This window comes from Podarcis filfolensis, assembly GCF_964270895.1.
Source record: "Podarcis filfolensis genome assembly, chromosome: 1".
Lineage (NCBI taxonomy): Eukaryota > Metazoa > Chordata > Lepidosauria > Squamata > Lacertidae > Podarcis > Podarcis filfolensis.
Window position 1 is genome coordinate 101,992,101 of NC_139604.1, and position 27,232 is coordinate 102,019,332.

At 41.2% G+C, this 27,232-nt stretch overlaps 1 protein-coding gene and 1 long non-coding RNA gene across 13 annotated transcripts in view; one reads left to right on the plus strand and one right to left on the minus strand.

The window, feature by feature from the left end:
• Positions 1-27,232, plus strand: part of NPAS3 (neuronal PAS domain protein 3) — a 634,645-nt gene that overhangs the window by 401,529 nt on the left and 205,884 nt on the right. For all 12 annotated transcript variants that reach the window (XM_083611875.1, XM_083611866.1, XM_083611870.1 and 9 more), the window contains one exon: positions 7,156-7,245. In XM_083611875.1, the coding sequence (XP_083468001.1) occupies positions 7,156-7,245 (90 nt within the window). The remainder of the gene's footprint in view (positions 1-7,155; positions 7,246-27,232) is intronic.
• LOC310766799 lies at positions 20,550-26,085 on the minus strand. The gene is made up of 2 exons (XR_014550417.1): positions 25,699-26,085; positions 20,550-21,198 (listed from the first exon to the last, which is right to left on the minus strand). It is a non-coding gene; the product is annotated as an uncharacterized lncRNA (long non-coding RNA).

A 27,232-nucleotide genomic window follows, 5' to 3' on the forward strand; every position in this document is an offset into this window, starting at 1 on the left:
GTCTCTTTCTCTAAATCTGTGGTAGCTATATAAGGGCTCCAATTAACCCATCTGTCTTGGTGCCATCAGTCTTATCTTCCTTGGTTTCTTCAGCATAAACTGTACTGGCTATGGAACCTCCTGCAATGATCAATAATAAGCCATGTTTTCTGATGATGCTGAGTGCACAGCAACCCCAACAAGCTTGAAAGTGACCACAGTAGTACCATCACCCTCATTACTATTGGTTAGGATATCATCAGCTCCTGTATCAGCAGGACCTTGTGTCACCACTGTTTAGTCGATTTATTTGCCTGATGGTCTGATACTGTATCAGTGAAGGGGAGGTTATAAATATATTTAATAAATAAATAAATGAGCATTATTATGCCCGCAGCTGTAGTATCAGGAATGGCAACATTCTCAGAGGGATAGCCATGTTAGTTTGTTGCAGCAAATCTTGCACAGTGGTCCTCACTGCAAAACGACCAACAAGTGCAAAGATTAATACTATAATTCCACGGTGGCCTGTCCAACTGGGGTGTAAATGGGTCCTATAATTAGCAATGGATGCATTCACAATCGGCCACTGATAATTTAACTGTTCTTACCGCTATGATGTCAAGGTTTGGAGAATCCAGCACTTGCAGAAGTATCTCAGGTACTATGGAAGATTCTCCTAAGTTCAAGGTAAACCTCTTCCAAAAATTATTTTCAGTGTACGAGTATTTTGTTCATTTTTGTACATCTGGTGTATCACCATAGTTTTGCTCCCTGTTAAAGCCCAATATAATCCATTTCTTTGTGGGTTCGCATTCTGGGTCCCCACCCCCCATTCTCCCTCTTCTGGAAGATCTTGCTTTTCTTTTTTCTTAGCACCTGGTGATATGCTTCTTTAATGGCCTTCTTAATGTGTTTTAGTTCTTTACAAAGTGAAAACACATTTATTTATTGCATTTTTGGAACTAAGATCTTCTTGGCAAAGTTCTGGAATGAAGTATTGCCCCATTTCCTACTCAGCAATGGAAGAAAGGAGAACCATAGATACCAATGGACAAAATACAGACATTTCGGAATTGTCTTTTAAAGGTGTGGCACATTATAAAGATCTGCTGCTCTCTGCAACCTTGGGAATTCCACAGAAATGGAACACACTAATAGTTGATAGGATTAAGTTTACACAATAGCAGTGCTTGATAGATTGCTCTCTAAATCTGAAAAAGTTTTGAGTGTGTCTTTAACAAACTTTAAAGTTGACCCAAATGTCACTTGAAATTGCTCACCAGTAATTGATATTAGCATTCAAGGTTCCTGTGGTAATCATCTGAAAAGAAATTATGATAATTTTCAAAATAAACTACTTGCATGGTAAAAATATTTTTGTTTGACTAAAATCTATGTAGATTTACATTTTTATTAATTCATAAATATAAATTGAAGATCCTTTCTTTAATATGACAACTTTACTGTTTGTTTTCCAATAAGTGGCTCATTCTGTTTCTGCCTCTTACATCAAAGAACTCTGAATACTTGCCAAAACGAGTTTCTTTTCATCATTGTGTTAGAAATTATTCAGGAAGCAAAGGAATAAAAACATTAAAACACACAGAGACTTATTGGTTCTGGAACAGAGTGAGATTACAGAAGACATTGTTTTCTCTAAACACACACCAGTTGTTATTGTGTTATGATCACAACTGGAGCTGATCTGATCATAGATGGAATAAAATGACATCCTTTGAAATAAATCACTGCTCTTTTTCTCTGCTACATCTGCATCAGGGGTGGCCGCTCAAGTCATAGACCATTGTAATGGTGGGCTGGATAAGAAGCCAATAAACAGACTGAATTCTGGCCAAATGAAGGCCCCATGTGTGAGTGGTTCCTGGGTCCAGGGTATAGGTCAGTTGCCTGTTCTCATGGGGGTTGCACTCACCCTGAAGGGGTACTCTTGGATCCAGCTATGTCTCTTGAGATCCATGTGGCCTCAGTGACTAAAAATGACCAGTATTGGCTGATACACAAGCTAAAACTGTCCATGGTCCCAGATAACTTAGACACAGTGGCCAGGAATGGTCAAGATTGGACAAATCTTTCTGGGCCCTCACTTTAGGTTGGTAAGAAGCTGCAGCTGGTGCAAAATATAGTTGCTGGTTTGCTAGATGGAACAACCTATCACCAGCATGGAACAGCCCTGTTAAAGGAATTGTTTTAGCTGCCAATAAAGCCTTGAACAATTGGGCACTGGGTTATCTGAGAGGCTGCCTTCTCTCATCCAGACCTGCCTGGTCACCAAAGGTCATATGTTCATTCCATTTCAATGAAGGAAGCATCCTTTTGCATTTATGGATCCGCCCACCCTTCACTGAAATACATGAGGCATGGGGAGTGTGTCCTCATTGATACTCATTGACCTGGAGTTTTGGATATCTGATGATGTTGTCATCAGTATATTGATAATGCAGGACTCTGTTTCTCCTTCACGCTGCAAGCAGGCGTGGTGGTTGGTGTGCTAAACTCATGTCTGACCTCATTAATGGGCTTGATGCAGGTCACCAAACTGAAGCTCAGTGCAGACAAGATAGAGACACTCTTAGAAGGCCGTTCTCCTGTCCAGATGGGTGTGGTGTGACCTCACTCAACATGAAGTGTGACACACTCAACATGAAGGAGCAGATACAGTGGTACCTCAGGTTACAGATGCTTCAGGTTACAGATGCTTCAGGTTACAGACAACACTAACCCAGAAATAGTATCTCGGGTTAAGAACTTTGCTTCAGGATGAGAGCGGTGGCGGCGTGGCAGCAGCGGGAGACCCCATTAACTAAAGTGGTACCTCAGGTTAAGAACAGTTTCAGGTTAAGAACGGACCTCCAGAACGAATTAACGTTCTTAACCTGAGGTACCACTGTATGCAGATTGGGGGTGCTCCTGGGTGGCCAGCATGTCTTGTTTGAGTTTGTTTTTTGAGTGCTTGTTTGAGTTTGTTTGTTTTTGAGTGCTGGTTTTGACCTAAATAGCCATGCATGTCTTGTGACCCCAGTACCTTAAGGACCACTTTTTCTCATATGAACAACATGGAACCTGAGATGAATATCTGAGACCCTGTGTGCCCCAACCAAAATGATGGGCCTTTTCTGTGGCGACCCTCCAGTTGTGGAATGCCTTCCTGAGGGAGGCTTGCCTGATGCCAACTTATCATCTTTCTGGCACCATTTTTATTATTCAGCAAGGTGCTGAACATCATTAGTGGTCTGTTTTTGATATTTTAAAAAATAGTATTCATCCTTATGCGGGCTGGTTGGTTATTTTTATATTGTTGGCTGACTTTTTAGAATTAACACTTTTAGTATATTTACTTTTATTTAATTTATTTTTTATTTTTTAAAAAATAATATTTATTAAAGATTTTTTAAAATTATAAAAAAGAAAAAAAAAAGACAAAAAGACAAAATTATTAACCAGGATACAAGAAAGGGGAGGAGGAGGAGGTCAAAGAAAGAAGGTAATGAAAGTTAAAAACTTGAGAATGATGGATGTAATTTATTTTTTATCATATTGTGTGTGTGTGTGTGTGTGTGTGTGTGTGTGTGTGTGTTCTAAATCACTTCAGGGCTCTTTCTGTGTGAAGTGATTCATAGATTATATTGAATCGAAAGTCCCGGGATCAATCCCTGGTGTCTCCAGGCTGGGCTGGAAAAAACTCCTTCCTTGAAACCCCAGAGAATTGCTGTCAGTCAAAGTACACAATACTGAGCTAGATGGACCAGTGGTCTGACTCAGTACAAAGGAGCTTCCTGTGTTCCTATAGAACATGGAAGGCTTGATCAGCGTAGAAAAACAGAGAGGAAAAAGAAATTCACTGAACTAACAAAGATCAGTAATGTTCAATCTTTTCAAAACTTGGAATTAATAAGCTCCCCAATATATATCCTGCATTTTTAAATTTATTGCCCATCTATTAATGAGAAAATAAATTGTGTAGACGAATTATCTATTATCAAATGGATGGTATGCAGGGGTTTTTTTGCTGCATTTACCTTACTTTCAAGGCAGCTGAGGGGTTTTGTGGCCTGTCTCTTCTTTCATTCTATAAATCACCTCTCCGATGGTCAACATTCTGCAGCCTTCCCAAAACCCCATGACATCCTCATTTGGGCTTTCCTGTACATTTGGGAAGCAGAGGAGGCTGTCTACTGTGTACTTGATAGCCAGTCATGGTTATTTCTTTAAAGTGAAGCAAATTTACTTTTAAAGCTTTTTCTAAAAGGCCTTCCTTTAAAAGCAGGATCTTCCCATGGGCATCTGGTTGGCCACTGTGAGAACAAGGTGGGCCTAGGCCCTGATCCAGCAGGACTATTCTTCTATCTTGAGGTCACTTGGTAGCCAGACTTCTGACTACCTGCACTTGAAATTAAAGCCCAGGGGTAGGCTGCATAAGGTAACTTTTCCCATGGGCTTTTTTCAGATCAGGAAGTACAGGCAGCTAGGGAGGCTGCAGAGGCCTGGAGGGATGTTTAATGGGAACACACACACACACACACACACACACACACACACACACTACCTATGGCTACCTCACAACAATAAGGTAAGTTCAATACTGCACCAACCAAAATTATAAAGAAATTTTGAAGTGCGTTGCAAATGAGACGGAAAAATTGAATCTGCTTTCACTGGAGAAGAAAACATTTGGATATTGGATATTGCCACAGCACTACCTGGAATTAATCCCATGTGGTAACATGGGGAGCCACTTTTAATGCTTTGTTTTATGTGTCCATCTTTCCATATCCTCCCTTTCATCTATTAACGGTCTCCTCCCTCTTCTTTTTTGTAACGCACAAAATGGTGATGGCACATTATAGTTGCTCTGAAAACTTTTTAAGTAGTTGCATTACTCGGTTGTGAGTAGCACATTAATGAAACAGGCAGCTGAGAATATGGTACCTCGGGTTAAGAACTTAATTCGTTCTGGATGTCTGTTCTTAACCTGAAACTGTTCTTAACCTAAGGTACCACTTTAGCTAATGGGGCCTGCTGCACCGCTGCTGCACGATTTCTGTTCTCATCTGAAGCAAAGTTCTTAACCCGAGGTACTATTTCTGGGTTAGCGGAGTCTGTAACCTGAAGCGTATGTAACCCAAGGTACCACTGTATATATACTTGGTTCCTGAATGAAATGAACTCACTTGGGGCCATCTGTCCTCCCTGCTACCACCCAATTCACATCACCCTGCGAATTTTCCAGATTATTGCTACTGCAGCATTGGAGAGAACTCCCTGCAGGGTATCCACTAGGCCTAAAACACTTCCAGGTGTCAGGTCCCTGAGAAACGGGGTTATAAAGGCTTTTTAGCAGCAATGCAAATATGTGCAACAATGTCCCATGTGCCAGGATCCCTGGGAAGTGTAGTTCCCAGAGCTCCTAATGTCCCAGGTAAGAATGCAAGGAGCCCTGGAACCAGGGCCTTTTTCAGCTGGAACTCACCGGAACTCAGTTCTGGCATCTCTCAGGTCGACACCATGGTCATTTTAAGAGAACAAGGGAGGCTTTCATGGTGAGTTCTGGCTCATACTTTTCTAGAAAAATAGCATTGCCTGCAACCCTAGCACCTGAGATACTGTTGGGGTAGCATTCTCGGCTCTGTTGTGAAGCCTCTCCCTAGGAACCTTGCTGCCCTTTGTTGTTAGTGCTGGGCGGTACTTTTTTCCCCCTTAAAAAAATGTTTAGGGGTAGGTACTCTCATTTTCCTAAAGTAAAGGTAAAGGGACCCCTGACCATTAGGTCCAGTCGTGACCGACTCTGGGGTTGCGGTGCTCATCTCGCTTTATTGGCCGAGGGAGCCGGTGTACAGCTTCCGGGTCATGTGGCCAGCATGACTAAGCTGCTTCTGGCGAACCAGAGCAGCGCACAAAAACATCGTTTACCTTCCCGCTGGAGTGGTCCTTATTTATCTACTTGCACTTTGACGTGCTTTCGAACTGCTAGGTTGGCAGGAGCAGGGACCAAGCAACAGGAGCTCACACCGTTGCAGGGATTTGAACCGCCGACCTTCTGATCGGCAAGTCCTAGGCTCTGTGGTTTAACCCACAGCGCCACCCGCGTCTCACTCATATTGAAATACAGTGGTACCTCTGGATGCAAACGGGATCCGTTCCAGAGCCCCGTTCACATCATGAGCAGAACGCAACCCGTGTCTGCACGTGTGTGGGTCACGATTCACCGTGCATGTGCGTCACGTCATTCTGAGCGTCTGCACATTCGCGAGCGGTGAAACCCGGAAGTAGCCCATTCCGTTACTTCCGGGTCGCCGAGGGACGCAACCTGAAAAGATTTAACCAGAAGCGTCTTTAACCCGAGGTATGACTGTACTGCCCCTCAGTGAGGCCAAACTTGGATTCACAAAATGTTTAGGAGTATGCGTCCCCCCAGAAAAAAAAAGCACTGGTGCTGGCTATATTTTGGGGGAAAGGCGGGATTGGTGGAATGCACCTTGCAGTGTTGAACAACAACAACAACAATTTTATTTTATTTATATCCCGCCCAGCCGAAACTATCACTTTAAGACAAATGCAGTAAATAATAAAATTAAGTATATTCCTGATGAATATGTATAGATTCAATGTGCTGTGCTGTGGTGTTTCAGTTGGGAATAAGTCCTTTTGTTTGTTCATTGATTATATGTTTCATGTGGCTTCCAAAAATGTGTATATAACATGTTCTTTAATAAAATATTTTGGCAACCATATCTAAAGCCTTACACCTGCCAGAATATAATTTATAAACGTACAAGCTGACATTGAAGAGATTAAATTCACAAGATTTCTATGGTCTCCAGGTGTGAACATATTTGACAGTAATCTGTTGATTGGTTTTGTTTATGCTCACACAAAAATGTGTGTGGGTGAATTTGTGAATGAAGAGGAGGCCCGTAATCCTCTGTTAATTAGCAAATTTCTGCAATCCACAGTGTTCTTCTCATCTCCATTTTTCTGCAAGGAAACTCCTTTCATTTCTGCACTGAACAGAAATAAAGTGTTAAGAAAGGCAATGTATGTTAATTTCAATATTTCCATAATGAGAATAGAGTGAATATGTGATGCCTGTGCTTTATCTGTTAGTGAAATATATCCCCATATAACAAACTTCTCACTTTTTTTCTTATTTTGCAGTCACTGGATGGATTTGTATTTGCACTAAATCAAGAGGGGAAATTTTTGTACATTTCGGAAACCGTCTCCATCTATCTAGGCCTATCCCAAGTAAGTAGACCATTTAATGGCACAAGTTCCACTCCTGTGCTCAGTAATCTATTTGGCAACATTTCGCATGTTATTGAATTTATACTTTAATGACTGTGTTTTATCCACCCTAGAAAATCATTGAGAAATGTGAGTTGGTATAGAATGTTCAAATGGATTAAAAAAAAAAATCCCCATCTTGAAAAAAAACTTTTTCTGCCCACTAAGGATCATTATTAATTTATTGAGAACAAATGAAGTTTCTTTTCTCAATTGTTTTGAACTTTAAACCTCAGTACCTGGTAGGAAAGGGACACACTAATAGTACTTCCCTTGTGTCCTATTACTGGATGTTTATGGAGTACCCTGCATTATCCAGGGAGCTGACACAATGACAGGGAGTCATTTGGAGTCAAGAAATGCTGAAAGAGACCATTAAAATGACTCGCAGGGAGGGTTTCAACAAGGACACATTCTGCTGCTTCCGCACATGTTCCGTAAATCTGCAGAGGACATTTTTTTTCATATAGCACTTGTACTTTAATTATTGTTGTTCCATTACTGACATATTTTGAAATCTAAGATTATAGGGGAATAGAAGTATTACTTTTGGTTTTATCTTGAATGGCTGAGCTCTCAGTAGCATTTGCTACATGGTATACCGGAACCATCCTGATACGATTCTGGGAGACTCTGGGAGACTTCTCGAACAATGAGTTGCAAAGTAGGATGCTATGCCTCTTGTTTAGCTACCCTTGAGGAACTCCACAGTTGTGCTAATGCTTGTGTCTTACTGTTTGGAATTGGGCACCCATCTTGCATTTCTTGCCGCGGTTGTTAGGAGACCCCTTCTCAGGACTAGAACTTTTTAATAACTTCGTTATTTCGTTGCACCTAAACTAAGCTGAAAGTGGTAACCTGAAGTAATGAAAAGGGATAGCCAAATAATTGGTGTGGCAGGAAAAAAAGATTCAAATAGTGTTTGAGACAATGGAATTGCAGCCATTAACTCCTAATAGAAAATGGTGGTATCTATGTAGTACACATTAATTATGTGTTTATACTAGTTATATGGAAGTTCTGTCAAACGAAACAATAGCACTGGGGTGGGGGGATGAGGGTTTGTTAATTCAAAATTGGTATTGAATTTTCCTGAAGTCCTCAGTTTTGTAATGAATTAAAATCTCTTCTTTGGCCTGTTTATAAACCAACATCAGAAGTTTCATATTTCGTAACAAATCCACATGGTTGTTAATGCACTTTTTAAATGAAAAACCACACAGGATTGTAATGTTTATTATTGTCTTGTGTTCATATTAACGTGTTTTATGCATGGTGTCTAACAAAGTTTAATAAACCAGCAAAGAAGAAGGATGAATAATTAGTTTAAACAGGTAAATGCTAATTAGGGAACTCCTGAAAGGCATCCATTATACACTAGCTTAAAACAAATTTTACAGCCCTGGTTAGTGGAGTAATCCAAATTCTGTCAAGGCAACTGCATTTTCTGTAATTGAGATGTGTATGTTTGCTTTGCATAACAGATGGCTCTGTATGCTTAGACTGATAGCTAGGAAAATAATAATTGCATTATTCCAGCCAAAAGAATATTAGCTCTTGGGTTGGGGCCATTTCAGGCAGTCCTCCTGCCAGCACAGCATATGCACATATATGGATTCGATTTTCAAGGAAATTGATGCATCTGGAATAGTGTGGCCATCTGAAATATCATCTGTTCAAGGAAAAAGTTGGCTTTAACCCTGTCCTAGTCCTTGTTAAAGCATTCTTCTATGCTCAGCAGCAGCAGCAGCAGCAGTCGTCAGACATTATTAGGCTACATACAGACTTCTTCATTCAGCGTCTAGACTTAAGGGATAGGTTTCTGATTTTCTGATTATAAATAGTAAGTCTGAACATCGCATACTGCCAAGCATGCAAAAAGAAACACCTCTTTGTTATTAATCAGTGCATTAGTCAAAAATATACGATTACAAAAAGATTGTGCCCATTATTCCTGCTAGATCAAGTGAAATCGGCTTGCTGAGCTCAAATACTTTGGTTGGGAAAGTGAAAAGCAAAACACAGTGTACTCATAAAGTGCTGTAAACCAATATGATGTTTTCTAAGGGCACGTCCATAGGTGACCATTTCAGAGTGTTACAAAAGCATATTAGCTTTTGTGAAACAGTCCTGCAATCCCTAATCGAAAGGCAATAACATGATATTCAATTCAGATGTAAGAAATGTGTCTTCTGCAGTGGGGAATAGTCATCATGCTCCCAGGTCCATTCTTCAAAAAGTTTAGAGGATGTACACACCAGCATGCTGTACACAGACTGCCAAAGCAGAGTAACTGAAGCTCATTGCTCTCAACACAGAATTTCAAAGCTTCTTGTTCTTAGCCACACCTGCAGCTAAAATAGGCTGCTGACATATGAAAACTTGATGCTGAAAGGGTTTATATCCACACTCGAGTAAGCTGGTGTTAGGATCGCAGCATCGAATCAGCTAGGGAATGAGGGGTAGAATTAATTTTCTCCTTTTATTGCAATTCCCCCGCACCCTTTGGTCCCTCAAGTACCTCCCCCTAGTGTATCTGGGAATAATTTAACTAAGAGTAAAAAAAAGGGGGGGATAAAAAAAATGGATGGCCTATCATTAGTTATGTCACAGATACTAGCCAGCAGGTGCCCATGAGATTTCCACAACTGCATTCCAAGCAACAGAGTGCAATCATACTGCTAACTGCAGGAAATAATTTTATTCTCCCAGCAGTATAGTGTGCTTACTACATACTTGGTGAATACGTAAATGTTCCTGGGGTGGACTACTTTTTTGAGGTAGGATCTTCAGTCCAGCGCAACAAATGAGTGATGGCCGATTGAGCTCCTCCAGTTCGCATTTGGATTGGCGCTGAAATAAGCCCCAAACCAGAAAATAGCTAACTTATTTCCAGTCCTATGTAAATGTGCCCCTTTGTCTTGTTCTCAAGCATAAACCTCCTCCTTCACTCCCACTGCATTGACCAGGGTGAAGCAGCAGTATAGCTCTGGCAGCAAACTGTGACAGCTCGCTGGGAGAATGAAGGAAGAGAGGAGGTCTCCCCCAACTTTGTAGCACCCTGGTCAGTGAAGTGGGAGGAAAGTAGAGGCGGCGGCTTGGTAGTGTGGGTTGGGTAGAGGGGGATTATTTTCTAGCTTGGATTAAAATCTGAGCCAGAAAAGAATGCAGGAATCATAATTCTCCCCACTTACTTGAGTAAGTATCTGAGAGACTTACTTCAGAGCCCACAAATATGAGTCCTGCCGCCTAGCAGTTCGAAAGCACATCAGAGTGCAAGTAGATAAATAGGTACTGCTCTGGCGGGAAGGTAAACGGCATTTCCATGCGCTGCTCTGGTTCACCAGAAGCGGCTTAGTCATGCTGGCCACATGACCCGGAAGCTGTACGCCGGCTCCCTCAGCCAATAAAGCGAGATGAGCGCACAATCCCAGAGTCGCCCGCAACTGGACCTAACGGTCAGGGGTACCTTTTAACATAGCTCTATAAATGAGCAACAGATGCACATTTATTGTGCTGTAATATACTAGCAATGCACCAGACGTTTAGAAAGGGGCAGTCAATACCAGAAATGGCATCCTCAGGGGTCAGCAGTTCTTGTTGCCCCAATCCCCTTGTACATTTCATCTGAGGTTATGTTGTAGGAGGTTGTGTTCCCTCACCATTGTGTTGGTTCATGTGCAGTATTTTATATTAGAATATTATCCTGCAGGTAAAAATCCGTCGAGATCCTTCTTTTTTAAAAAAAGGGTTTGGAAAAGAAAAGTGGGTGAAAATATTTCAAATAAATAAACATTATAGATACTTACATTCTAGTTCTGTAAACCAAAGGGAGATGCTCCCTTTTCCTCTGAGGCCAAAGATTACCAATCCAAGTAGTCTTTTCAGCAGTCTTGGGAAAGCTATGATATGTTACAGAGTCATCACTAAGGGTAGCAAAATAGAAACTGCAATCATCCACACTAAATTAAGCATTCAAAAGCTTTATTTACCACGAAGAGCAGCAGCAGAAATAGCTAAGCAAACAATTCTCCCTCTAGAAAGGAAATGCTAATGTTTCACTTTGGTGATCTCGAAATTGTTCAAAGTGTGGAAGTCATTGTAGTAGGTTGTTATGTTATTGAATTCTAGTTTGTGATAAAGGTGCCAAGATCAAGCATTAATAGGATATATACACATGAGATGTCTTGCCTCCAATTCTTTATGTTCTCCCCATTGCTATCACATAAACATTGTTGGGTTCGTGCCATGAGCTGGCAGAGGTTGTGTTTGTGTTGAATAAACCTTGTGACACTTTGAGAGTTTACACATTCAGTAATGTTGGATTTGAGAATGATGCATAAGATTTATTTTTTATTTTTTTAGTGCCTAGCGTATATTTGATTATAATCTCCGTAGATTTGGTTTTGTTGCTCAGCTAGTGATTAGATAGTATGTCTGCTTTCAGATCTGGAGCCATTTACTTGCTGCGGCAGAGAAGAGGGTTAACATTTCTGTCATGCGACTGGAAGCACAGGCTTTAAAAAACGGATGTGATGTGCATGAGCAATTTGAAAGAAATCTTACCAAAATATTCATTTTGGGGATGTATGAGTAAGTGTAGGAATGTTGATCACAGAATTGATTGTGTTGAAACTGGTGAATGTTGATCGGTTTTCCTCACATCATAATGTAAACGTATTGCAAATAGGTACCAGTACATTTCTGGGACAGTGTCTGCTCAGACATATTCTCTAACACCATCACTGCCTGCCCTACAACATCTGCCACCTAAGTCAGCTCAGAAAATAGCTCCACCCCACCCAAAAAGAGAGAGACTGATTTAAATGAACTAATTTCCAATTAGTATTCTCCTTTGGCTAACTCTTGTTTGACTCCTTCAGTTCAAGAAGACCTCATTCAAGAAGACCTTAAAAATTATCTTTTTTGCTCATGACTCTCCTTGGGAGAATTTTGGTGCTCTAATTTGGTATCTTTCATGTATCTGTTTGTCTATATCTACTCAATGTTTCATACTCTGTATGTGTTTACTTCAGGGGTCGGCAAGGTTTACCTCGCCTGGGCCAGTTCACTCCAGCGGAGATCCCTCTGTGGGCCTGATTACGCGCGCGCATGAGCGCCTGCGATTTCCTGCATCTGCGCATGCAGAGATGCGATTTCCAGCGTTGCGGAAGCGAGTCCCTGCACCGTGCTGTGCCGGTTTAGCGCAGCGTGCGGGGACTAGCCGAGCGGGCGGCTCAGTTCGTGGGCGGTTCGTGGGCCGGTTAAATGACCCCTGTGGGCTGCTTGTGGCCCATGGGGCTTAGGTTGCCTACCCCTGGTATACTTCTTTCTGTACAGAGCTGGCCCTACCATTAGGTAGAGTGAGAGAGCTGACTTAGGTGGCAGATGTTGTAGGGCAGGCAGTGATGGTGAAGTGTTAGAGAACAGAGCTTTGTGTGCTACATAACTTGCCCTGCGGTCTCTAAGCTAGCTTGCTGCACACAGGTGAAAGATGCTGTTTCACCACAAGTAAAATTAAACTATCACCACTGTCTTGTTCTCAGGCACCAAATTTCTTGTCCCCGTCTTTGTATGTCACTTTGTGAGGGCTTGGCCCTGAAAAGTAACAAATAACTGAAGTAAATAAATAAAACCATACCGTTGTGAGGATCAGGAGCCAAGTAAAGCATGCTGCCAGAGGAAACATGGCAAAGGAATCAAAGTCTTTGGTGAAACTTCTGCAACTTCTTTGGAACAAGTTGTAGATACACAAGAAGCATGAACTGCTGTGGGATATATATTTGAGAAACACCCTGCAGTAAAACTGCTGCACTCAACTCAAAGACAGGAGCATAGGAAGCTGTCTTTTTCTGAGTCAGCCAGTTGGTTGAGCTGGTTTTCCAAGGTTTCAGCCAGTCTTTCTCAACTCTTATCTGGGAATACTGGGGTTTGGATCTTGGACCTTTAGCACAAAGAGGCTGTGCTCCATTTAAGCTACAGTCTTTCCCCCACATTTTCCTAGAGAATCTTAAAAAGGTTGCAGTCATGGACATACGCCTTATGCTCCCCCCGCCACACCAACTGAAAGGTCTCCTATATACTATAAGGCGGTCAGCTAGCCTGCTGCTAGCGCAAGGCTAGAGACCTTGCTTCTGTCTTCTTCTTCTGTCCTGTATCTAACTTTTCATCTCTCCCTCCTGATCACATCCCAAACAATCTTGATCTCCCTGTTGTGTTGCGTTTTTGAAATGCTGGCAGCCTTTTGTTTTGGCAAGCCTCCATGGGAAAGCTCAACTGCCTGGAGTGCTGACCAAGAGCATATCTCTCTCTCTCTCTCTCTTACATACTTGGTGTATGGATAGTACCCAAAAACAAAGTCCTATGAAATTAAAGATGATATATAGTCAAAAGAGTAATTATCCAGGCCATTCAACTGCAATGCCATTTATTCTACAGAACATCATCCCACTTGTAAAGTGATTTGATCTGTTAACTTGGACCAAGATGCTAACACCATTTTTTTTTAAATGTGCTAAAGTAGGTGAATTTCAGAACAAAGGGTTTAAAGTGCTCCAGCTATGTTTCCCCCCAAAACATCCATATTTCAACATAGCAATGTTGCATAAATGTCAAGAAATGTAGTTGCCACTGAGCAGAATAACAGGTACAAGTTTATTTACATGGGGGTGCATCCAGGGAAGCACACCTAGAAATCTGATCACCTTAAGATTCTTCCTTCCAGTCACCCTCCCAGAATGAAATTGGATATGGTACGCAGAAGTACCTTCTGGCCCTCCAAGGGACCTTCTGGATCACCACCAAGATTTTAGAGCTTGCTACTGTCTCAGAGTTCCAGATTATAAACAAAGATTTTAAAGGTGTTTTAGCCACACCTGCTATCTACGACCAAAACCTTCAAGACTATTTCAGTGGTACCTCGGGTTAAGAACTTAATTCGTTCCTGAGGTCCATTCTTAACCTTAAACTGTTCTTAACCTGAGGTACCACTTTAGCTAATGGGGTCTCCTGCTGCTGCTGCGCGGCCACCACACAATTTCTGTTCTCATCCTGAAGCAAAGTTCTTAACCTGAGGTACTGTTTCTGGGTTAGTGGAGTCTGTAACCTGAAGCGCCTGTAACCTGAAGCGTCTGTAACCCGAGGTACCACTGTACTTGAAAGGGAAGGGTTGCAGCTCAGTTGTGGAGCATGTCTTGCCCCAGGTTCAGTCCCCAGTTTCTCTAGGTAGGACTGTGAGAGAACCTTGTCTGAAATCTTGGAGAGCTGTTGCCAAGCAGTGCAGACAATACTGAGCTATGTGGACTCAGTATAAGGCAACTTGGGTATGTTCCTACTTGGGTGTCCCATTGGATGCCTACTCAGTGCTGGTGCCTGAATACGTGAATATGGATATGTAAATATATCCTGTTGAAAAGGTTGTATTTGAGGTTACCTTGTTGTCAGGGAATCAGGAGCAGGAGCACTAGGGAGAGAGGATTGGGAGAGCGAAGGGGAAGAATCCGAGGGCAGCGTAGGGGAGTATGACAGTGGCCCGAGAGATTCCATGAGCTTCTCCAGCGAATCAGAAGATTCCCAGAAGGGGGCGCCGATGGTCAGGGCAAGGGGGGTCCCAGGGGGGACGCACCAGAAACAAGGAGCCAGAGGGGAACCCCAAAGCAGCAGTGGAGGATCGGGACCAGTTTCCCCACCAGAGCGTAGTGGGGGGGAGGAGTCACATGTGTCAGGAGCAGTGTCTCCTCCAGAGAGGGAGTCAGGGCTGACCACGCCTCCAACGGAGGGGAGGTCAGTTGCAGCTAGCCCCCCCCGATGGGGGAAGCAGTGACAGCAGCAGTGGAACGGTCAGGAGGAAAGCTGCTGGCTGGGCGCGCGCGCCAAGTTCAAATGTGCAGGCGCGCGGAACAGCAGGAGACCCGGATGGGGAACCAGCTCCTAAAGCCCGCCGGAGGGAGGGAGAAGGCTCAGGGGAATCAGCGGGAGAAGAGGCTAGAAAGGGCGGAACCCCGGCGGGCAGGCGGACCCAGAGGAGGAAGGAGCAGCGGAGAAGGTGGAGCAAGGCTAGAATCTTTTTTTTTTTTTTTAATTTAATTTTTATTTTCCATTTAAACACAATACAACGAACATAAACATACAAAAAAACAGAAAACAGAACAAAAAACATGTATCATTTCATATCCTAATTTCATATCCCATCTTCCCCGACTTCCTCATGCTTCCCCTTTCTGTATTCCAAATTCTTATTGATTGTTCAGCAAATCTTCCCTTATTTTAATTTAAATTTAGACTATTCTTCCTTATTCTCCTTGTCTTAACCATTACTAATAGTAACCATTTACTTTCCAGTCCAACATCATTCTAACTTTCATTAACTTTGTAATATTTCTTTAAATAGTCCTTGAATTTTTTCCATTCTTCTTGCGCTGCTTCTCTTCCCTGGTTTCGGATTCTGCTCGTCATTTCTGCCAAGCCCATATAGTCTATCACCTTCATCTGCCATTCTTCCAGTGTGGGTAGTTCTTGCGTCTTCCAGTACTTCGCAATGAGTATTCTAGCTGCTGTTGTAGCATACATAAAGAAAGTTATATCCGTCTTTAACACCCCTTGGCCGACAATACCCAAGAGAAAGGCCTCTGGTTTCTTGGGGAAAGTATATTTAAATACCTTTTTAAGTTCATTATAGATCATTTCCCAGAATGCCTTAATCTTCGGGCAAGTCCACCAAAGATGAAAAAATGTACCTTCAGTTTCTTTACATTTCCAACATTTGTTGTCAGGCACATGGTAAATCTTTGCAAGCTTGACTGGGGTTATGTACCACCTATATATCATTTTCATAATGTTTTCTCTTAAGGCATTACATGCCGTAAATTTTATCCCGGTGGTCCACAACTTTTCCCAATCAGCAAACAAGATATTATGACCAATGTCCTGAGCCCATTTAATCATAACCGATTTAACCGTTTCATCTTGTGTATTCCATTTCAGCAGCAGATTGTACATTTTAGACAAATTCTTAGTACTGGGTTCTAACAGTTCTGTCTCCAATTTTGATTTTTCCACCTGGAAGCCAATTTTACTGTCCAGTTTAAACGCTTCATTTATTTGATGGTAGTGGAACCAGTCTCTCACCTTCCCTTTTAATTTCTCAAAACTCTGCAATCTCAATTTGTCCCCTTCCTTTTCCAAAATTTCCCAGTATCTTGGCCACTTGGACTCCATATTTAACTTTTTAACTGCCTTAGCTTCCATTGGCGACAGCCACCTTGGAGTCTTATTTTCCAGCAAGTCTTTATATCTGTCCCAGACATTTAGTAGTGCTTTTCTGACAATATGATTTTTAAAACTTTTATGTGCTTTAACCTTGTCATACCACAAATATGCATGCCACCCAAAAATGTTATTAAAACCTTCCAAATCCAAAATGTCTGTGTTTTCAAGAAGTAGCCATTCTTTCAGCCAGCAGAAAGCTGCCGCTTCATAGTAAAGTTTAAAGTCTGGCAGGGCAAACCCCCCTCTTTCCTTTGAATCCGTTAGTATCTTAAATTTAATTCTGGGCTTTTTGCCCTGCCAGACAAATTTAGATATGTCTTTTTGCCACCTCTTGAAACAATCCATTTTATCAATTATTTGCAATGCTTGGAACAAAAACAACATTCTTGGCAATACATTCATCTTTATAGCTGCAATACGGCCGCAAGGCTAGAATCTTAAATTGGTGTCAAGGGGGAGGAGACTCAGACGGAGCATCAGTGGTCTGACACTTTAGACGTGGGGCTGCGCGCTGTGGCTCTGGAAGTGAAACTGAACTTCAATAAAGACTTTTATACTTAACAACGAAGCAGCGTTGGTCCTTTGTGAGCTGGGACCTAGGGTAGCTCTGACACTTGTGTACAAGCGATGGCAAAGTTCGGTGAGCCTTTCAGGCAACCTAATCATTGTTGGCACCAGCACCCCTCCCTAAGGAGCAGAGCAGAGACATAGCTCAGTTGGTAGAACGTGAGACCTCAGGGTGATGGGTTTGTGCCCCATGCTGCATTGCAGGGGGTTGGGCCTTGGTAGTTCCTTCCAATTCTACAATTCTATGATAGGGTAGGGCTGCCATACGTCCGGATTTTCCTGGACATTATCGGCATTTCAAAGGCGGAATCGACATCCAGGGAGAATTTACGAAAGGTATCGCTTTCGGGGTCCAGATTTTTACTTCCTGAAATATGGCAACCCTAACAGAGGCCAAAGGAAAACCACAGGGCAATGGATATAGCTTGCGTAACTTTTGTTGCCTATATTGGTTAACATATTCACTTATCCTGGGTTAAGAGTGGTGAACATATGGTTTTGCTTGTGGTTGCTGTCTCACTTTTGACTCACTTCAACTTGTCCGACACACTCCCTAAATATGTAGAAAGGTGACTTATTCCCAGCCCTGTGTACAGAGGCCCATTGGCTCGAAATCAGCCTCCTGCTCTAGCTCTGGATTTCATTCCTCAAGCAGAAGCAGACACTAGATGGCCTATAAGGCCCTTCCGGCACTATAGAGACTCTGAGAAAAACGTTTGATTATAATTAACAGAAATGTGTCAGCAGAATTTAAATGTTTGGGTAGCTTTTAGAAAAGGGGAATGTGTCAGAATAACCGGTTATATATCCTGGTTACTTCAAGATTGTACTACTGTCTGTGTGGAGCTTCCCTTGCACTTTGACCCGGAAGATGCAGCTAGTTCAGAATCACAGAATCATAGTACTGTTGGGCTGGAGGGGACCCCAAGGGTCATTTAGTTCAACCCCCTACAGAACACTGCAGCATGGTTGCTGTCAGCATATAACTGTTGGGATGCGTCCAAGGAAACAGGGGCAATTGGCAGGCCCCCAGCTGGCTCCAGCCTACCAGCCGGCAGTCAGGCAATCTCCGGTCCTTCGATCAGCATGTAAATGCAACTCAAGCTTCAGAAACCTTCAGAAGCTGAGCATGCAAGCCAGCAGAGAAAATAACTCTTTGCAACAGAAGGGCAGATAGAGGCTGTGTAAAGTGTATTTACAGGCATTTTATTCAGCATCAGGACAAAGGAAAAAACATCTCTTCTCCCTTTCGTGTCCAAGCAAACAGCATAAGCAAAAGCTATACACACAATGGAAGTTGCCAGCAAGCTGTGCTGGAATGTAAACAGACAGGTGACATACAACAACTCCACATATCTGTTAAGGTGGAACGGAATATCATAACAATAACACCTCTGCTCAGAGATCTTCACCAGTTGCCAAGTCCGTAACAGCTTGGGACCTGTTTACCTGTGAGATCGCCTGTGTGTAGCTTGTCAGTTTGAGAAAGTATGAGAATAAATAGATCTTTTAGCGTGGCAGCTCGTAATTAGGAACTTCCTGCTAACTGTTATTGGGTGGGAGGCACTTTCAGAGTATTCTTTTTGGTGCCTGCTAAAAGCATTTTTGTTTCGGCAAGCTTATCCATACATATAGAATATTGACATGTTTTTAAATATGGCTTTTAACTTATTGATTTTTATTATTCTTGATGATCCTCAGGGTCCCAACTCTGTATGAAATAGATATTTGTTTACTGTTTTTTTACTGACAATTCCATGGTTTTATTCTTTTTGTAAACCACTTTTAAGTTGTTGTTGTTTTTGTTTTACAATCAAGCAGTATGTAAATGTTATTAAATAAATAAATGAGAGCCTTTGGCTTTTCAAATTAGATGAATTCATAGAGGATAATGTCATCAATGACTATTGGCCCCAATATCCATGCTTTACCTAGCAGTATGCCTCTGAATACCAGTTGCTGAGAATCAGAAATGGGGAGTGTCTAGTAGTAGTAGTAGTAATATATTAATAATAATAATAATAATAATAATAATAATAATAATAATAATAATACCCTGCCCATCTGGCTGGGTTTCCCCAGCCACTCTGGATGACTCCCAACATAATAAAAAAGCGATAAAATATCAAACATTAAAAACTTCCCTAAACAAGGTTGCCTTCAGATGTCTTCTATAAGTCAGATAGTTGTTTATTTCCTTGACATCTGGTGGGAGGGCGTTCCACAGGGCAGGTGCCACACTTCAGGTATACAGGGCCAAGGCCATTTAGGGCTTTAAAGGTCAGGCCCTGCTTTGAAACTTCCCATGAACATCTTGTTGGCTATCGTGAGAACAAGGTGCTGGACAAAATGGGCCCTGGGCTTGATCCAACAGGGTTGCTCTTATGATGCTATGTTCTTAAATGAGTTCTTAATTGATCACCTGAACATTCCTCTCTATTTTGCAAGCCGAAATTCTCACCTTAAAATGCAATGCTGCTCTTGTATCCAGTTACCCAGGACACATAAAGGGTTGCAAATTGTCCTTTAAAAAAATTCTTGCTAGAAAGGGAACAGTACAGATGCAGACATAATAAGAGCTAATAGAGGTGAAGGGGAATAAAGGATAAGTTGTTGTTTAGGCTGTGTCCTTTTAAAAGCAAAATAGGTGAAAGCGAACTGGTATATTTATGTACTTTGCTTGTACCATAATGTAACCAAGCTCTGAACGTAGGATTTCTAAGTATTTGTCCTAAGGAATGGCAAATAAAATTAGAGCAACAGCACACAAGAACAAGGTCAAATAAATGACAGTGCTCAGTCTATTTGTGAAGCTATTCTGAAAGGGAACCAGGGTGCCAAATGTGCTTTATTTGAATAATAAAGAAGAATTAGATTCCCCTGATAACTTGGCCAAGGGCCAATAAATCATTGGAGGTTAAGGATGCTTTGCAACTGCTATGTAATTCCTTTGCTTTTCTGAAGCTTTGACAACTATGTCCCACCTGTTTTTTTTATGCAAATGAAGTTGAGGCTAGTATCTGCTTATTGCATTACTTTATGCTACATTTGGTTAAAATATATTTTCGCGGAAATGTTGGCATTTGCATTCTTTTTGTGTGCTCCAACCCAATTTCCTATTTTAAAATACAGTTCTTTGATGGAGATAGCTATCTAGTATATTTTTAAAGCCTCGTAATGAGAGCACTAAAACAAACAAACCCTACTACAGCCTTCTTTTTCTTTTTCTTTTTTTGCAACACAGTAAATTTGAACGCCACACGCTAGAGTAATGAGTATTCATTAAATTAATCCACCAGTATTGATAGCTTTTCATAGACGTTTGACCTCATTTAAGAATAAACATTAAATAAACATTATATAATTAAACATAAAATATGATTCTCTGTAGTCATATAGCTCCAAGGAAGATTTTTTTAAAAAAAAATAACAGCAACAAACAAACACAAAATTAAAGTATTTATTAGGCTGGGGGGGTTGTTTTTGTTGTTCGTTTAGCTGAAAAGAGAAAGGGGGAAACCCTTTTAAAATATAAATGCACTGAAGGATTGGGGGACCACAGAGAAAAGAGAAGTATCAAAATAATTCAGAAACAGTACAAGTTACAGTGGCACATTATCAATTTACAACATTTAAATTGATAAATGCTCGGTGGTGGAAGGCCTACAAGGGCACTTTGAAAAGCAAATAGCGACCTGGTGAAGAAATTGATTTCCCCCCCTGAAAATGACTGCATGATGCATCATTTGACTGCATGCTGTCCAAGTGCTTGACAGAGATAATCTCAGCAATCCCACGGGTGACCTTATCGTTCTCACCAGGGCAACTTTGTCTAGGTTCTGACTTTGTGCATGTCAAGGTTTCTCCAGGCAGGATCCTAAGGGGGGAAAAGTTCCTCTGTTCGATCCAGATATCGAACCACTCTTCAAGGCACCCTCCTCCGCTATCTCCCCCTCCCCCAGAAAGCAGGCTTGTTTCTTTTCTTCATAATTATGAATGAATGGAACAAGAGAATATATCTGCAGACACAGTATCTTTGCTGAAACCATTATTGTCTCTTCGGTATAGTTCAGCACAGATCTTAAAGGAGAAAAAGATACCTGCCATTAGAGGTTATCAGACACAGCTGAAAAGCTCCAAAGCATATTACAGTCTTCTGAGTAATAGAAATATGCCATCTGCCTTCGTTCATTCTTATGCCCAGAATTCCTTACAGTACCTCAGGTAGGATTCTGTTGTTGCGGCAGCACTCGGCTTGGTCGCTTAATCAGCCACCCCCTCACCTTCCCCCTCACCTTCCCCCAATTAAAAGGTGCCTTTTCTCCCACAGTTTTAAGGCAACTGACGTACAAGTGACACAAGGCATAAGCATCAACATCTGCATAATTTGGCATAGGCAACCTGTAAACAACCTTCACTTTGTCCGTAATGTGATCCGAAACATTTTGCTTCTAAAGCAAAGTTACCGGTCATCCGTTCTCCATCGCACCTTGGCGCAGCTATATCAATCACTCAAATGCAGCGTCCGGTTTTGGTGGAGATTACCTTTTAAGAGTTAATCACTGTGTACTGTTTTGCTGCTTGTCAGATTTGCTGCAAATGCTATTCTCTTTTTTGATACCTCCCAAAGCTCATTACCCAGTGTCTTAGACACCTACAATTCACCATAGTCACCCACTTTTCCCTCCTTCTTTCATCCACAACATTAATTCTGAGTGAACAAGACGTGCTTCCCTGCTTTTGACAAGATTTGCTGCGGTCTCAAGCGACAAAAACCCAACACTCATTCCGGATTCAGAAAGTAGGATTTATAACAGCATTTTAATTTAATGTTGGATGTCGAACATATAAAGAGATCACAGTAGTACTAGAGCTGAAAATTGATGCCTTTTTTATTAGTGTCCTCTCAGAAGTGGGTGAGCCGCTGTTTGTGCAGTGGAGCACAGAGCACCACAGTCAGATGAATGAGGATATGCTATCTGCAAGGAATCATATTTCAAACCACTGCCTACTTCTATTGATGTGCTCAGAGTTGAAAGGTTATGCTAGTAAATGCCATCTGAATTCCCAGCATTCGGAATCTGTGGAATAATCCACTGGCTGTCACTTTGTAGCCAGTGCAAACACAACGCAGGTTGCTTGTTTTACTTTACTTTTATTTTATTTTATATTGGTAAACTCAAAATTAGCTTCTTGTGACTGATCGCATTGCCTTGCTTATTTTCCCTCTGTGTGTTTATATAGTGCCTGGAATATTGCTTTAAATGTTCTGCAGAATAGACAGAAATAGGTATGACTGAGGGAGCTAAGGGAATCCAGAATATTGTTTTACATGAGGCTCATGTCTTCCTTATTTGTTCTTTGGAACATATTTTACCAGCCATTGAGGCTGAAACACTGAAATCCTTTATGCAGAGGGGAGTCACTAGTTATAATGAATTGTGCAAATTCTTAGAGTAATAAAACACAGCCTTACAATGTTACCATTTGATGGCTGGAAACTATTTTCCTGTTCTGTAATAATTCCAGCTATGAAATGTTAGAAGGAAGGTGTTGCAAGGACATTTCCCCCCCTCCTGCTTCTTACACTTTCCCATAATAGGAAGAGAAGAAACGGAAATCTTACTAACAGCTTATTTTCTTCAGGAAAATATGTGTGTCTGTATGTCCCTGTGTTTGTTTTAAGGAAATGTGTTCTATGTGTCAGTCATGCATAGGTCTCAAGACATTTAAATGGAAGTAAGCTGCATTAGAAGCAGTGAGATTTACTTCTGTGTAAAGGTTGCAGCCCAGAACTCTGAACCTGACGGAACACAGGAGACAACACATTACTGTCCTTTGGGATGACAGGTGGGATATAAAGGTAAAGGTAAAGGTACCCCTTTACCTTTGTTGGGATATACCAACAAACAAATAAACAAATAATTGTGCTTCCTATGTGGCTGAAAGTGTGGCTTACTTCTCTGCCACTAGCCATCCAGCAGAGTGTTTTTGAGTGGTGAATAAGCTCATCCGGCAGCCAAGAGCATTGCTCTAATATAGCGGTTCTCAAACTTTTTTTCTCTGAGCCACACTTTCAGAATAAAAAATCGTGCCACACCGATTTTTTTTATTGATAAGAAATACAGAGGAAAACACAAAGAAACAACTCCTCGCAGTGCCTGATTTATAACATAGAACCCAACTATTTTATGAAAAATTAGTTTGATACTACAAAATACCATACCACGATGGAATGTTTAAATGTTTCTTTGATTGTCCTTGAATTTTCCTGACACTCTTGCCCATCTTCTCATGCCACACCAGTGTGGCGTGCCACACCCTTTGGGAACCACTGCTCTAATAAACCAAATATAAGAGGGTATAGCCTTATTTGTTGCTTTTTATGCTAGTAGCCTCAGATTCAGTCTCCTTGTTTGAAAATTACTGCATTCTTCCACACTGGGGCTTTGTTCAGTACTATTGAAAAGGAGAGGCTTTAAGTATATGCAGTAATCCTCACCACGATACTGTGACTCCAGAAACTGTATCGCATCCCCTCTTAACCTAATGGGTAAATTCTGTCAGGAGTTCAGCCTTGAAAATAACTTTTTTTAACTAACCCAAGAAATGTTATTCATTTGAGTCTGAGCTTTTCAGGACCTTAACCTTTGAACCCATTTTGAATGTCAGGACTCAATTATAGAAATATGACCTCATCAGAATATGAGCAGAGTGACTTTCATTAACCAGCCTCCATATTTTGGGGATCAGGAAGAAGAAGGGGATCAGATTCAAAAAAAGTGACTTAATACAAAATAATATACCATTAATCATTCTGCAATGAATTCCAAATCACTTAGACTGGAACACGCCTCGCCTCTGTCCTGTCCAAGTTACAGATCAAACAAATTAATGCAATCCAATGAAGGCTCTGTCTAACACAGAACAGAATAACTGGTCTTCAGTGGGAGATGTAAAATATACAGTCCTATAAACATAAACAGTATATAAATATAAATATAAATATAAATATATGGCTACAAAAATAAGCATTCTGTAGAAACAAACCAGAATCCCATACTACATGCAAGGCGGTAGAAATATAGAAGACTTCTCAAGCTACCTATCCCATAACTGAGCATGCTCACACCCGGCTTTTTGCTCTTTGATATATAACATGCAGTCATTGTAATGATCTCAGGCAGGCAAGCAAGCCCCGATAAGAATTAACGACTCTCTGGCAGTTTTGTGCTTCATTTATTTACAAATTACATCCAGAGCGCAGCTCCGAGCCTGCCGCCCTTTGCTACGAGTTGGTCACTCTGAGTCTCCGCCCCTATCGCAATACGTAGGGCGCCAAATTCCAGTCCTTCCTCTCTTGCACTTCTGTAGCATCTTAACCCTTTCAGCTCTTCTGGTTATGGGAGAAGGTGGGTGAACTCCCCTCCCCCGCTTTCAAAGAACACTTCCTCTGAACGCTGTTTCCCTCCTGGTTGCACAGCAACCCTCTCAATGTCTTCTATCTCCTCCCCTCCCTCTGCCTGTGATCTCTCCAAGTCTGGGAACTCTCGATAAAGGGGGGCTGGACTAACCCACTCCTGCCCTGTTTGTGGCTGCAATCTCTCACTTCCGGAGTCAGACTCTGGCTCTCTTTGTACTGGCAATCCTTCACCTCCAGAGTCAGACTCTTCCCAGGCGTTCGATTTAGCCATGTCCCTGACAGTCAGTGGCAAAACCCAGTGGTCCCACTAGTTCAGGAGCTTAACTTCCATTGTCTCCTTTCAGCCCCACTATCAGCACTAGGAAGGCAGAAATCCTAAGGGTTGGGACTAACTATGGAGATCAAAGGGAATTTGTGGAAGCTTTTAGTTAGAAGCCTGGGGCTGACGGAGAACAGAACGCCCAAAATAATGAATCCCCTCCCCCCAATATGACTCTCTCTACGAAGTTCTCCTCTCAACTCCTTCTGCTGGAGTCTGAAAAACAGATGTCATTCAGTAGGAAAGTTAATGTAGTGGTTGACATAATACTCTTTAATTACGTTCTACTTATTTCTTATTGGGGCAGGGCAGGGGACAAAGCTTCATAGCCCCAAAGAGGGAATTTATTGAACTTGGTGTTAATGGATCCCAAATAAAGATAATAGATATGCTTCTGTTGAGCAGTCTTAGCATGAGGTTGGAACAGTGGCTCCCATTCCCCCCGCCCCCCAAATTGTTGAGGATCTTAGCAGAGCACTTAATGATTTTAAAAAAAAAATTTTTTTTGCTGCTTTCTGTAGCAATTGTAATGCCCTGTGTTGGGACTATATGGTTTTTAATCATATTTTTATTGCTGCTTTTATTTCTTCCATTTTATTTTACTGTATCACAATTTGAACTCTATGGAGTTCAGATTGTAAGTGTTCTTCACAGTGGACCTGTTGGTCTATGGACCACTGTTTGGGAACCCCTGCGTTAGAATTATAGTGTCCTTTATAGGAAATTCATATTATCTTCTTCCAGCTTTCTAATTGTGAGGTTGTTTGCTGCATTATTTATTTTATCATTTATTATATTTATATCTTATCTTTCTTCCATTGAGCTCAAAATGACTTACATGGTCTTTCCAGGTAATTTGAAGGCACTCTTCATTTCAGCAAGGTTTTCTATCATACAGCTTATGACTCAGCCTCAATGGTAAAATCACTTCTACTTATGAAGAAATCATGGCTGGCCATGTAACGGTATTGGATTCCTCGAGAGTTGGCTTTCCCACTTGCAAAGTTCACCAGTTGAGACTGTCTAATAGGGAACAGAAAACTTGTGGGAACTGTTCACAAGATGCTCCCCTCACCGAAATGTATCTCACCATGCAATAATAATCTCATGGAAAGAAAAAAGGAACAATGCTATGAACTGGTGTGTGCCAGATATAAGAAAGTGCTGTTGCTGTCCGAACAACTATGCTGTCATATTTGGAGTGACACTGAAAAACATGGGTTTCTGCAATAAACTCATGGTGCAAGATAAATTGTTAGGAGTGATTTTGTGAACTGCTTCCCCCATAACCAGCCACAGGAGTATTGGTATGCCAAGCATGTGGAATGGGAGAGCAATCTTTCCAATTAGCTACAAATTGGGGAAGCTTACAGAATCAAGGGTGGTGACTATGAAAAGAGACCATTATGAATTAATTTTATTACAATCATTTTTTTAACATACCTACTGCTATCTCTTGGATTTTTTTGGCCGCATCTTATAAAAACTGAAGTCGCACTTCCACATACAGACACACATATTTCAACTGTATCCCTGACAAATTGGACTCAAGTTTGTGAGTCTTCACATTAAAAATTTGTGTCACAATAAATGTGAGTCTTCAGGTGCCAGCAGAGTCCATATTTTAATGCAACGGACTAACATGACAACCCATCTGGAATGTGCCTGTCTGAAGATGTTATGACACAGGGCACACTCTTAGTATTACTGCATGAAGAACCCTTTCAGACTGGAAAGTCTTCAGCTTCCCAGAAGGTAATATGCAAGTTCATTTAAAAGAATGGATGGAATTCAGAAGAAATTATGTGAAATAAAAACATACTTTTTACAACCCGCTAATTAAAATTGACATTAGTAGGTTACAGGAGACTAAGGAAAGGACAGTGCCATTTTAATATTTGAAAACCTTTTCACTTCAGCAGAAAAGTAAATCACGTAATTACTGAGATTCTTTAGCTGTTTAATAAAAACACAGGCCTGCAACCTTTGGTAGCATGCAGAGAATTTAAAGGGTTGAGCTGAAGAGACTTCTAAAATGTCATAACAGCACTTTAGTAAGAGGTGATAGCCTGTTATTATCTAGGATGCACAGAGAGGTACTCAAGTAGTTTTAAAAAGTAATTAAAAATAAATGCAGATTTTTGAGCAATATATGTTTGTGCTTTCTTTAAAAATATTTTATTATAAACATTATATTACAAACACGCAATAAGAGAACATGAAAAAATGGAAACAAATATTGCTGCAAATTCATGCGTTGTTTGTGTAAAACGTAAATTTGAACAAGTATTTCCTGTTAATATATGTAGCATATAATCCTACATTCATAAATACATTTTTATTCTTATAATATTGACAGCCTCTTCATACAC